This window comes from Chiloscyllium punctatum, chromosome 31, assembly GCF_047496795.1.
Source record: "Chiloscyllium punctatum isolate Juve2018m chromosome 31, sChiPun1.3, whole genome shotgun sequence".
Classification (NCBI taxonomy): Eukaryota; Metazoa; Chordata; class Chondrichthyes; order Orectolobiformes; family Hemiscylliidae; genus Chiloscyllium; species Chiloscyllium punctatum.
The window spans coordinates 71,941,490-71,955,496 of NC_092769.1; the positions used below are offsets into that span (position 1 = coordinate 71,941,490).

At 40.7% G+C, this 14,007-nt stretch overlaps 1 protein-coding gene and 1 long non-coding RNA gene across 11 annotated transcripts in view; one reads left to right on the forward strand and one right to left on the reverse strand.

Annotated features, from left to right (window-relative positions):
- Positions 1–14,007, reverse strand: part of LOC140457050 (spectrin beta chain, non-erythrocytic 1-like) — a 300,358-nt gene that overhangs the window by 217,030 nt on the left and 69,321 nt on the right. For all 10 annotated transcript variants that reach the window (XM_072550997.1, XM_072550996.1, XM_072551001.1 and 7 more), the window contains one exon: positions 9,694–9,885. In XM_072550997.1, coding sequence (XP_072407098.1) covers positions 9,694–9,853 — 160 coding nt within the window. In that variant the 5' untranslated portion in view covers positions 9,854–9,885. The remainder of the gene's footprint in view (positions 1–9,693; positions 9,886–14,007) is intronic.
- The window catches only part of LOC140457051 (uncharacterized), a 32,434-nt gene that overhangs the window by 3,918 nt on the left and 14,509 nt on the right, over positions 1–14,007 (forward strand). The window contains exon 2 of the long non-coding RNA XR_011953313.1: positions 11,774–11,928. This is a non-coding gene — a long non-coding RNA (uncharacterized lncRNA). The remainder of the gene's footprint in view (positions 1–11,773; positions 11,929–14,007) is intronic.

The window sequence follows — 14,007 nt, forward strand, 5'->3', positions numbered from 1 at the left end:
GATTATTCATGTGAAAATAAAGGGTGACTTGGTGATGGGACACCAGCCTCTGTGGAGTTATTTCACCACCCAGAGGTCTACTCACACTGTGGAACAACACTTGACCACAAGAAATTCACTTTAGCAGGGAAGTAATGGCATTAAATGGGCAAGAGAAATGAATTATTAATCAGCAAAATCATATGTTAGAGCATGTGATCATGTGATTGCACAAATAATGATTCTGTGCAAAAACAAGAGTTTAATTCATTCTTTTTCTTGACTGAAATTCTGTTCTTTATCTGCTTTTTCAAATGTACGTTCTTTCAAGGTGGTTGCAAACACCGCAAGCTGAATAATAAAGTAATCTTCAACTCCACCAAGATATATCAAGTCACTAATACTTAGGTGTGGATTACTCATAATAAAAAGATTAGTTTATGCTGGTGGCAAAGGAGAAAGTTTAGTCATGTTATTATGGCAGAATGTGGATCATTTATAAAGTCAACAAACGAATGAATGTTCCCTTTGAGAAATAAAATCTCTTCCAAAATTGGTGGATGTATTCTGAGGAATATATCACAAAAAGAAACTGGAATTTACACAAGCCGGATCATTTATTGCAAATGCTAAAAGCAGCAAACATTAAGACCTTAAATAAGTAACTCACCCTTAAAGAAGGAGGCTCTTCCTTAGAAAATCACTAAGTAAGCTCCTCCACTGTAGAGTGAATAAAGACAGACAGTGTTTGCTTTACAAACAAGGTCTGTTTCCTGTTGAATAAATCGAACTGAGCTAGGCGGGTAGTTGAGCTGTTTCAATTGGAACACTTCGTTTTCAAAGCAGACATTTAGTAACAACAATTGGATGGCAACAGGCTTCTGTAAAATACACTTAATCTATGTTTGACAAGAAATTGTCACTGATCCCATTGCCCTGCCTCATTGCCCAAGAGAAGGTCAAGTTTTGCTCCTTCTATAGAAGAACATTTATATATTGATAAAGCAAATTTTCTTGAACACGCTTAATGTTCCAGGATATAAATGCTACAGGAAGGACAGGCAGGGAGGCAAGAGAGGGGGGGGGAGTGATGTTTCTGATAAGGGATACCATTACAGCTATACTTGGGAAGATATTCCCAGAGATACATTCAAGGAAGTTATTTGAGTGGAACTGAGAAATAAGAAACGGATGATCACCTTATTCGGATTATAGACCCCTATCATAGTCAGCGGGAAAATGAGAAACAAATTTCTAAGGAGATCCATTATCTGTAAGAATAATAGGATGGTTATGATAGGGAATTTTAACTTTCCAAACATAGACTGGGACTGCCATAGTGCTAAGGGTTTAAATGGAAAGGAATTTGTAAAGCGTGTACAAGAAAATTTTCTAATTCAGTACAGACAAACCTCGATTATCCGAATATCGGATTAACCGAAGAGGATCTCAAGGTCCCAATAGAAACATTACATCAAAGAGCTGTTTCAACCCTGATCGCGTCTTGTTTACAGGTACAATGATTAAAAACGAACTCAGCTCACTGAAATGCTGCCAAGAACAGTCCTGAACAGTCCAGGCACTGTCCCTAAATGACTGATCTCCCACTCACTCTCTCTCTCTCTCCCCCCACATTTTCCCTGGAGTTCTACACAGGGGTGTAAGCCTAAATCCTCCTTCCCCAGATAATCTCTCCAACATTGTTCTGTACAGGGCAGAGGTGGAGCCTGTCAAAAAATTGTGTGTGTGTGTGTGCAAAGACTTATACACTTAATGGTAAGGTCCTGGGGAGTGTTGCTGAACAAAGAGACCTTCGAGTGCAGGTTCATAACTCCTTGAAAGTACAGTCACAGGTAGATAGGATAGTGAAGAAAGCATTTGGTATGCTTTCCTTTATTGGTCAGAGTATTGAGTACAAGAGTTGAGAGGGCATGTTGCACCTGTACAGGACATTGCTTAGGCCACTTTTGGAATATTGCGTGCAATTCTGGTCTCCTTCTTATCGGAAAGATGTTGTGAAACTTGAAAGAGTTCAGAAAAGATTTCCAAGGATGTTGCCAGGGTTGGAGGATTTGAACTATAGGGAGAGGTTGAATAAGCTGGGGCTGTTTTCCGTGGAGCGTCAGAGGCTGAGGGGTGACATTATAAGGTTTATAAAATCATGAGGGGGATGGATAGGATAAATAACAAAGTCTTTTCCCAGGGGTGGAAGAATCCAGAACCAGAAGGCACAGCGTTACGGTGAGAGGGGAAAATATAAAAGAGACCTAAGGGGCAGCTTCTTCATGCAGAGGGTAGTACGTGTATGGAATGAGCTGCCAGAGGAAGTGATGGAGGCTAGTACAATTGCAACATTCATATACCCTGGATGGGTATATGAATAGGAAGGGTTTGGAGGGATATGGGCTGGGTGCTGGCAAGTGGGATTGATTCAGTTGGGATATCTGGTCGGCGTGGACAGGTTGGACCGAAGGGTCTGTTTCCATGCTGTACATCTCTATAACTCCATGACATTCAACAAATTCTTCACCATCCAAACCTTTAACGCTATGGTAGTTCCAGTCAATTTCTGGAAAATTAAAATCACCTACTATTGCAACCTTATTATTCTTACATATATGTGAGATCTCTCTTCATATCTGTTCCTCAGTTTCCCTCTGGCTAACGGGGGTCCTATAGTACAATCCCAGCAAGGTAACAATTTTTATTTCTAATTTCCATCCATATATTTTCACTGGACGATTTTTTTACAAATTTCTTCTGATTATAGTAGTAATGTTTTCCTGAATCAAAAGGATCACTCCCCCTTCTCTTTTGCCCCCCTTTCTATCCTTCCTATAACATCAGTCCTACTTGTCAGAACCGTTGTATTGAAATAAGTGCAGTTTAATTCTTCAGAGTAACTTCGTTCTCTGATCTGGGTCTTGTCTGGCTTTTCTAATTAACTTGTTCTTGTCAGATTCAGAACCATCTTCATCTACCTTTCTGTTTGCTCTGCAACTTAGGATCCACCGTCACTTCCACCCAAACGCTGCCCCCAACCCCAACTCCTCTATCCCTCATAGTTTACAGTCTCCCTTAACAGAACTCATAAATCTTTCACTAGGATATTGGTCCCTTTCCAGTTTAAGCGAAACCCATGCTATTTGAAAAGGTCTTTTCACTCCAGAAGGTATCCCAATGATCCAAGGACCCAAATCCCTGAACATTACACCATCCCTTCAGCCATGATCTACCTTCTTTATCCTTTTATTCCTTCCTTCATTCACGCTTAACACTGGGAGTAAACTGGACATTATTACTTTTGAGGATTTGTTTTTTAATAAATAAATGGAGTCATTAAAAAAAATCAAAAGAAAGAAAAGGAAAGCAAGCTCTGGGCTCCTGGGCTAACATGCCTGCAAATTGCACTGCTACTCCACCACCATCTTGAAAATAAAGTGTTTGCATGTCGAGCACCAACAATTTTACAGTCAATGAGTGACGACAGCACTAGCTCTCAATTACTGGACCTGGATGTAGAGACTGATACTGTTGTATTTCATTGTGCACAAAGTCATACTCAATGTCCTCATCCTCATCAGAAGTGCTCCTGCTCTTCCAATTTATCAGCATCCATTAAATCCCCTTATTGCCTGCTCCAGTTGGGTTGAGCACAGCAGGTTAGGATTATGCAGCACATTCTATTTGGAACAAGGTCCCACCAAAATGATACAAGCAGCAGAATCTGACCTTCAGCAGGCCTACTGCTTGTTCCATCATGAACCCAGTTGAAAAATGAACTGCAATGTATCTGTGCTCCTTGTCAGTCAAAGATTGCATAACAGAGTCATCAGCTATGGTCACAATTGCTATCCCTTGTCTCCCAGTAACCATCCTTAGAAAGGATCTGACTCTCAAATGCATTAAAGTTCTCAAGTATACGTGCATTATGGCATATCTCAGGTTAACAGACACAAATTTGTAAGAACTGGAACCAACCAACATAGATCACTTGTGTATTGATGGAATTGAACTCTTTACTATTAATGAACTCAGTTGCTTTACGATATAGCTCTGCGAATTCTACTAATCGGGCTCATCGGGGAAAATGAGATGACGTGTTATCATCTGAAACAAATGACATTGATTACAGTGACCTGAGACATCCTTAGCCTGCACCAATACTGCATTTGCTCATCCAGAGGAAATGGCATCAGGGACAAAAGACTCTGGCCTCCTGCTCATACTAAGGGGCCTTTCAGCTGCCATCTTTTCATGTGAAGACAGCTCTTCATTTACTGAAGGTCGCTGCTGGTCCTGGGGTGCACTGGTTGCTCTTCCATTTCTCTGTACCTTCATTGCATCACAGCAACAGTGGCAATAAACCCTACTGTGGCTAGATCCATTAGTCACACTTCCAATGAACCTGAATGGGGAGCAGATGAAACAGAACAGGTTCTTACTGATGTGAACAATCAGAATTTGCATCACATAGAAATGATGGCTTAACATACTCGTTTATATAGTAGAAGATGGAGTATTGAGACAAGGAGGGCATGACTCATCTTGGCACTTTGTCATGTGACAAGTACACAGTACAAAATTTAAGTGATGCATGGGTAATGAATCCTTCTCTATTCATCAACCCACCATCAACCGACCTGACAGCCCTCATCAACCCACCTGAGAGAGCCTTGCATTATATTTACAGCTCCGATTAAGAGAAAATCAATTCCATGCCGCGATGGACTGTTGGAGATCTTGCATTTGTTGTGTGCATTATGATCTGCAGGTGCCTCTTTAGTGGTGACCTGTGATTCCTTCTGAATCACAGAGATGTCTATCATTGAGTTGCAAGAACCAACGACATAGAAAAAGTTGCTTCTGACCAGCATTTCCACCTCACATACTTGTGCAATGGATACATTTAATATGAACAATGATATGATTGCAAATAATTTTAACCTGTACTCTTGGAGTGCAAGAATGATACAATTGCTCCATGAAGAGCCTTCCAGCATGGTTAGCATGGTCACAGCTATTTTCCATTAATAGGTTGCAATTAGCATGTCAGATCATGAAAGGCCTTGCAGGTCATGGTCAACACTATGAATTTCAGGCTCAACCTGGTCATCATGTTCACCCCATCTGTGAATCAACACATCCTTTTTCACTTTACACTCTCTGGATAGTCCATCTCCAATGAACTACCACATGTTCTACTACCCAACCTTGAACTATCACTCCAACTCTCATCTTAATCTCATGAGCTCCATCACTACAGTTTGGTGAGCATCTCATTTCTTCCTTGGCACTATCAGTTCCCCCTTAAATATCCAATCTCCTTCTTTCACCAACATTTTACCCTCCAAATTCCCAGGACTGAGTTGCACTACCAGATATGCCATTGTGGTGCAGTGATTCACATGTCAAATGCCAGCATCTATCATCGTGGGGTATATACCCTGAGACGAGGAACAGCGAGCAGCGAGCTGGATTTTAATGTCAGGAATTCTTGACATGCACTTTTAATCCAGCGTGTGGTAGAGTTGGAAAGAGTATACTAACCAAGTAGCATTAAATAATAATGGTGATAATGAACTATAATCACTGTTAATAGGCTCTCACCACTCAAACAGAACTCTTGCCTCATCATCCAGAACCTAGTTGAAAAATGCAACTTCTCGTTCCCAGGTCAAGAAAAGCCTTACATGCCTTGTCACATGATTCTCACAAATTCATTGCCACAGCCCGCAAGACTCCTGAAAGATTCCATCTACACCTTTTCTGGCAATGTTTCCAATTTCACTAGACCTATCTGAGCAAACAATGCCAAAAGTTTCTGAAGCTCAGATCGCTTATTTCAAAACACATTCTTGAATTCTATGGACTTTCTCAGGATCCCAGAAGATGACACATTGGAACAAAGTAAACTGATTACAGAACTTGGATTCTAAGTGCAGAACGATAAAGCGCAAATAGAAGATGCACGAGTCTCAGGATGAAACTGAAGATTAGAACACTTCGTTTTGCATCTTAAGCAGTCAATCCTGTGTCAATTCTTGTAATCAAGGAAGGGCTGAAAAATACTGGGATAAACAGAAAGGAAATTCAAGATTATGTGGCTAATGCAAGTAGAAATAGTAATAAAATATTCTCCGAGTTCGTTTAATCCCAGGACTACTGGCTATGGTCAAATGTATCTTTGAGATTTATTTGGTCAATGCCTGCTCAAAAACAGCATGACTGGGATTTAATATGAGTGCGTTGTGCATTCATCCATGACAACCATTCAGTTCAAACCTTTTACAAGTCAAAACAGCGACAAAATGCCTACTTTGGAAAATAACTTGCATGTTTATTCAGTTTTGTTGCTCTCTATGTCTTTACTGTTTGTATAAAGCCTGTCCCACCAGCTGAGCTAAAGGGAATAGTTCCCAGCTCTGCTTCCAGTTATAATGGCGACACACAAAAATGAATAAATCTCCTGCTGCTTGTTCATCAGTCCTCTTAACTATGTCTGAAGCCCTAATTCTGTTATGAAATTACACAATCATTTTCGTGAGCATGTATTATACTTAACTGTCGTTCACTAGTTGAAATCATTGACCCCCTTCCAACCTCAAGTCACTGCGTAAACGAACAAGGTACCAAATTGTAGGCTGATGATTTCCATAGAAAGGATGTTTGTAGTCTTACGTTACATAGCTCTATGTTACATATGACTGACTCTTACCAGAAATCGACTAAGTGTCATCTAGTTTCAGGGAGGGTTTCTCTCTGCAAGGATCTCACATAATCAGCTCACGCTTGCCCCATTAACTGCATACCACACCCCTATAGTGTCCTTCTCATCTGATGCTAGCCTGATTCTCCCATTCAGCAAGGGTGGAAGTACTTGCCACTCATAGAATGTGCACTTGGATTCCTGACACTGGCATTTTATTTAAAAGGCTATTGTGCTTCGAGATTAGCACTGGCAATCTGGAGCTGCCCTGCATGGTTTATGACACTTGACCCAGACATGACAGTTAAAGGAAAATTGGTGCTTCTCTTTGCAGACAAGGACCTGGATGGGTTATGCAGAGGAAGACCATGAGCATCCCTCAGGACTGCCAAAGGAAGTCATACCACCAGAGCCTGCCGCCAGGTCCAAGTTGCATCAGGTCATTATTGTCTCAACCAGAGGAATGCTCAGCTATGCCACAAGATGGCCAATGACCTCTATCATTCTACTGGGCTAAATGCCTCCATCTTTTCTTAGTTATCTCACACTCACTCTGTCCATCTACTGCAACCCATCTCTGAATGTGAATCATGGCTGATCATTCTCATTATTACATACAATATTTTCCCTGACTCACTCTCATTCACCCACTCCTCGAGACTACTAACCCGCATGGCCTCTGCAGCTTCTCATACACCAGTGACAACTCACACTAACATACTCTTAGCAATTATCCTGTCATGTCCTCTCAGAATCTTATCAGTTAGAATGGGTATTGGGAAACTTTCGCAGCTGGATTTCCTTCCTCCTCCTGTTGTGCATATCTCTCTCACACATACATGAACAAGCCCCATGCTCCAAGCATTCCTGTTCTTATTTTTCTCAGTCAAGGGACTTTCAGTTTCAGTTACAAAGGAGGGTCTGTGATTGAAATATTAGGCTTTTATTCCCCTTTTCTGATCCTGACTGACCTACTCTGTATCTGCAGCAATATATGCTTTCATGTTGGGTGGCTAATATATAGCTTTGCTGTAATAGGATACAGATGTTTTTGTTAAAAATCTACAATGCATAGACTATGTGGTGATGAGGTGCTTCGGTACTGCATAATGTCGGGTAGTTTTGAATCAGATACAGTGGAGTTATGTTTCCACTTGCATATTGCTCTCATTACTTTTCATGATTGTTTTAATAACATAGACAAAACATACCATTATCATCTCACTTCAAGTTAGGCATAGATCAGACAGAAAAAGTGAAAAGTACACTCCAGCTTTAATCTCACATACGGGCTATCAAGCAAATGTTTCACCATAAACAAACTGACTGTTTATAAAGACACAAAACTAACCTCTTCAGAAGGTTAGAGTAAAACTTTATTAAGAAAGACAACTTTTCAAAGGATATCAAGTGAATTCTATATAGAAACTTGAAAATTAAACCAGGTAGGACTAAAACTAAGAAACATTTGTCAGCAAAGTACAAACAACAAAAGGGCATTCTAAAAAATCTTTAAACACTTATGCATTGCAGACCACCTCTCTTGCGAAAATGCAACAGCTGACCAGCCCTTGCACAACAAGCAATAAAGCTTGGTTCAACATGTCTTGTGAACCATCTACACCAAACTGTAAACATGTGACAGAGGTGTCACAGTTGAGAAAGATCCCCTAAGCACCAACAATTCTAATATGAACTGCCAGTCTGTGGACTTCCACTCCATTCTTGCATCGGACTCTTCAGTCATGAGGGAAATGACAGGAGACAATTGAAGTTATTTGCAGCTTGGACGTACTCAAACAGCAAGATGTCTACAGAAATTTTACTTGAACAAACACAGTGCTCTACAACAAAATTTTACTGGAGCAATGTTCAAATGAACATCATACTTGACTTGTCATTAACTGGAACCAAAAAGAGAGACAGGAAAAATTCCACCTGATGACAGTATACAACAGAATGATTAAAAGACTCGATAATAATTCACCTCTCCCCTATTCTTCTCCACATTTTGCATCGGGCACCTTGGAACATTGCCCAAGTGACCATTCTTAACAGATCATATTTTAATGTGATAGGAGCAAGTTACTGCAGATGCTGGAATCTATACTAAAAACAAAAATGTTGCAAATCATAACAGGTCAGGCAGCATCCTTGGACAAAGATCAAGGTAATGTTTTGAGTCTACATGACTCTTCAACAGAGCTGATGTTGTCAGTTCTGATGAACAGTCATCTACACTCGAAACATTAGCTTGCTTTCTCGCTCCAAGGATGCTGCCTGAGCCACTGTGATTTCCAGCATTTTTTGTTTCACTATTTTAAGGGAGGATGGGCAGGCAGGTGCAGGGCAATAGGGCAACGCACAGTGTCTGATCAGGATGAGAGTATTGTAACTCACTGAAACTTAAGTACTTCCATAATAAAACAGAGAAATGCAGATGCTGGAGATGTGAAACAAAAGTAGAAATTGCTGACGAAACTCAGCAGATCTGTCGCATCTGTGGCACAAAACTAGATTTAACATTTCAAGTGCAGATGATTCTTAAATTGTTCTATTCTGTTTCCATTTTTCATATGGGGTCCCATATTTAGTCCTGGTGTCCTGGGGTAAGGAGGCGAATAATCAGTCAGAATAGCCACTTTTAAATACATTCAGTGAACTCTGTTGGAAAGTGTGCAAATACTGAATGCATGAGGATAGGATCAGGGTTCACTACAATGTCCCACAGAGTCACACAGCATCAGATGCAGCCTAGTTTCATGAAAGAAGGATGGCCACTTGGCAATACCAGAAAGGGAATTGCACAACATTGTAAAAATCAACATGTTCAAAAAGAGAAAGCCAGCAATAGAAACAGTAAAAAGGAATGGTTGAGTTTTGTCCTAACTATGGAATTTAAAAGAGAAGAATCTTTCTTCTTCATTTGCTGCTCCACTCTGCTGTAGATTTTTCCCTTCCTGCCTTGCAACTGTTAGTCTCACCTACCAGTATTTTCTGCCTACCTGCCAAGGCCTTGATACGTGAGCGTTCAAAGAGTCGTGCAGAGCTGTTCTCATTGTCCCACTCCTCCTCATTGGCATCCCAACGGTTATTTATGTCATTGTATTGCTGCTGTATCTCAATGCTGTCATAGTCTGTAGCTGTTGACATTGTGCTGCTCATCCTTTAGGATAACTTGCAGTCTCTGATCACAGCTGGAAAACAAGGAGAGATTTGTTTAGTCATGAACATAAGTGCACAACCTCAGGCACAGTCAGAAAAATCACCAAATTAGCTGCTTCTATGTCTCAAATGAGACATGTGGAGCAGGTGGATAGCAGGTTTCATCTCTGACCTGCTGAGGTTTCTTCTTCTGCTCACAGAAGCATGGATAGCATCAGTCATACTTGTTATGCCCTCCACAGTTCAACATTTTGTAAGTTCGCAAGTGAAAGGTGGAGACAGACAGCAAGTTACCCATGGACCCATAACTCAGCAAACAAGAATACAAGCAGAGAAATTTATTTATAAGTGGCCTAGTCAAGCAATTGGACTAAGAAATTCATTCTGGAGTGGCATGGTATAACAGCAATAATTACACATGAGCACAGAAAACCAAGCTGCATGCTGCCAAAATAAATGTACAAGTGGAGCACGTTGTGGGAATTAAAGAGAGGCCATATTACACTCTACACCACTCAGACAAATTCATTCAGTCCTGTAAAATTGGTGTGTATTCAATTTGGAGGTTGGGTGATCCAGTGGATTCATAGCATAATGTTCTTTCAGGTCCACCTAACCCAGATTGATGATCCAAAGTTCTCCCTGTACTGTCTTCCTTGCCTGGCTGTACACATAACATGTTTGACTCAGTTTAAATCTAACCAAGGAGGCTACAGACAGGGGCTCAAGTTGGCACTAACGGCTGTCACACTCAGAAAATATATTAGACAGACAGCATGAGAAAACATAAATGTCGTACATTAGAATTAACAAATTATAGGCCTAGAGATGTTGTCTGCTTTACATTAATCTATGTACTACACCTTGACAAGGGCAAAAGAAAATTAAGAACCCTGCATTCCATTCTTTATTCTCTGCCCAATGCTTTACAGTTTAGACAACTTTGGGAGCAACAACATAAAATAGTACCTTGCAGCTCTGATCCTTTGTAGTATAAATTTAAATCTTGCAATTTTGAAGGCGGCAAAAGTGAGGACTGCAAATGCTGGAAACCAGAGTTTAGATCAGAGTGGTGCTGGAAGAACACAGTAGCTCAGGCAGCATCCGAGGAGCAGGACCGCTCCACGGATGCTGCCTGACCTGCTGTGCTTTTCCAGCACCACTCTGAACTAAACTCTTGCAATTTTCGCCAAATGCAATGACGGTTAAATTAATACTGTGAACAGCTTGTCAGCTTTAAACTCTTTGGTCGCTAACCATCTAACAGCATTCAAGAACATGAAATATCATCTCGAAAATATTTGTTCAATTTTCCAAAGTCACATTCAAAAATACATTCATAGAGAATTAGGAACCAGAGTAAGCTATTCAGCTTCTTGAGACTGTTCACTCATTCAATAAGATCACTGCAGATATGGCTGTCGACCCAACTCCACAATCCCATATACCCTGATAATCTTTGACTCTTGTTAGATGTGAAACTATCTACCTCTGCCTTAAAAATATTTAATGACTCTGCCTTCCCCACTTTCTGAGGTGAAAAGAGGAAGAGTCATTCTCTGGCCAGGAATCAAATCCGAGCGACATGGTGAAAACATGGGGAATGACACTTATTTTGATGCTGCTCACACATCTGCTGTATAGTTCTGAAATATGAATTGAATGAATTAGCTTTATTGTCACATGTAATCACATGAGTACAGTCAAAAATTTACAAGTTGCCACTTCACAGAGCCATTTTAGGTATAAGGGTACCGAGGTACAGATTTTTGAGTACAAATTTTTAGAAAAAAATTGAAAAATAAAGAATTAAAAAGTTCAGCATTACAGATGTTCAAAAAGTACAAAACCATAGTAATAATTCAGAAAAATAAAAAAGTAATATGTTCAGAATAACAGAATATTTGCTTGGTATTACAGATTTCCAACACTGAAAGAAAAAAAGTCAACAAATTTTTCTGTGATTTATCATTTTGCTACAACATGAGTGTTTGCACAATCAACTCTGAATCAGAGGCCTGGAGCAAGCAGAGGGCCTATTTATGGAGATCCTAGTTCGTCTCCAGTACATGATGGTAAGCCACTGAGAAGTGAGGATTCTGGGTAATCCAAGATGGAGGACAGGAAACATTTCTGGCTATAAGAGCTGCCCCTTATTTTTGATGTATTTTAGGTGTTGAAGGTGATTTCCTTGAATTCCAGGAGCAGCAATTACTGTTTTATGTGCTGTTGCATTGTTTTGGAACTTTGGAAAAAAAATTCAAAACAACAGCAGTTTAAAAGGGAGAAGAGCAGACAAAGGAAGCACATGGTGAGGACAGTGCAGGAGAGAGAGAGAATGAGAATGAGAATGAGAATGAGAATGAGAACGAGAACGAGAACGAGAACGAGAACGAGAACGAGAACAAGAACGAGAACCTGCACAGTAACCGCCTTTGCTGTTTGAATACGTGTATAGCTGGACATCGGAGTGCATCTGGGAAAATTAACAAACAGTAAAATTCACAACTAACCTTGGAGGAACTGTTGGGTGAAGTTCACAGCACAGAATCAGATAAGTTAATTGTTGTTTTAAGTCTGTCCAAGAGAAAGGCTGCAGTAGTGAATATAGTGGATTCGTTCTTGATTATATGTTTTTGGAGATAAGTCTCTTGATTAAACTTAAAATATAAGCCATAGCTATTAATTTAACTTGGGGCAGTGTTTGTAGAGGAATAAGACGGTGTTATTTTCTGGGTCTGTAGATTGTGAAGGAGCAAAAATGGCCTTTGCAGTGATATGTACTTCTTGTCAGATGTGGGAGTTTAAAGAGAGTTTAAGGGTTACTGTGGATTATATCTGCCATAATCTTATCAGATCGAGTGGATCGGTTGGAGAGACAGATAGAAGCGATGAGGAATTTGCAACAGCAACAATATGGGATGGATGGCAGTTATAGGAAGGGGTGAAAGTCTCAGATACAGTCACATAGATGGGTTAACTCCAGGAAGGGTGAGAGAGGTTGGCACCTAGGGCAGGAGTCTTTTGTGGATATACCCATTTCAAACAGATATACTGTTTTGGAAAATGTAGGGGGTGTTGGATTCTCAGGGGACCGTAGCACGAACAGCCAAGTTTCTGGTTTGACACTGGCTCGAATGCAACGAGGGGTACATCGGCTTCCAAGAGATCAATTGTGTTAGGGGATTCTGTAGTGAGAGGTACAGACACGTTTCTGTGGCCAGCAGAGAAAAATCAGAATGGTGCCAGGATCAAGGATGTCTCAGAGAGGGCGCAGAATGTTCTCACGGGGGAGAGGGGCCAGCAGGAGGTCATTGTCCACATTGGAACCAACGACATTGGAAGGGAAAAGGTTGAGACTCTGAAGGGAGATTACAGAGAGTTAGGCAGAAATTTAAAGAGGAGGTCCTCAAGCGTAGTAATATCTGGATTACTCCCAGTGCTACAAGCTAGTGAGTGCAGGAATAGGAGGACAGAGCAGATGAATGCATGGCTGAGGAGCTGGTGTATGGGAGAAGGATTCACATTTTTGGATCATTGGAATCACTTTTGGGGTAGAAGTGACCTGTACAAGAAGGATGGATTGCACCTAAATTGGAAGGGGACTAATATACTGGCAGGGAAATTTGCTAGAACTGCTTGGGAGGATTTAAACTCGTAAGGTGGGGAGTGGGACCCAGGGAGATAGTGAGGAAAGAGATCGATCTGAGATGGGTACAGCTGAGAACAGAAGTGAGTCAAACAGTCAGGGCAGGCTGGGATAAGGTAGGACTAATAAATTAAACTGCATTTATTTCAATGCAAGGGGCCGAACAGGGAAGGCAGATGAACTCAGGGCATGGTTAGGAACATGGGACTAGGATATCATAGCAATTATGGAAACATGGCTCAGGGATGGGCAGGACTGGCAGTTTAATGTTCCAGGATACAAATGCTACAGGAAGGATAGAAAGGGAGGCAAGACAGGAGGGAGAGTGGTATTTTTGATAAGGGATAGCATTACAGCTGTACTGAGGGAGGATATTCCTGGAAATACATCCAGGGAAGTTATTTGGGTGGAACTGAGAAATAAGAAAGGGATGATCATCTTATTGGGAATTGTATTATAGATCCTCCAATAGTCAGAAGGAAATTAAGAAACAAACTTGTAAGGA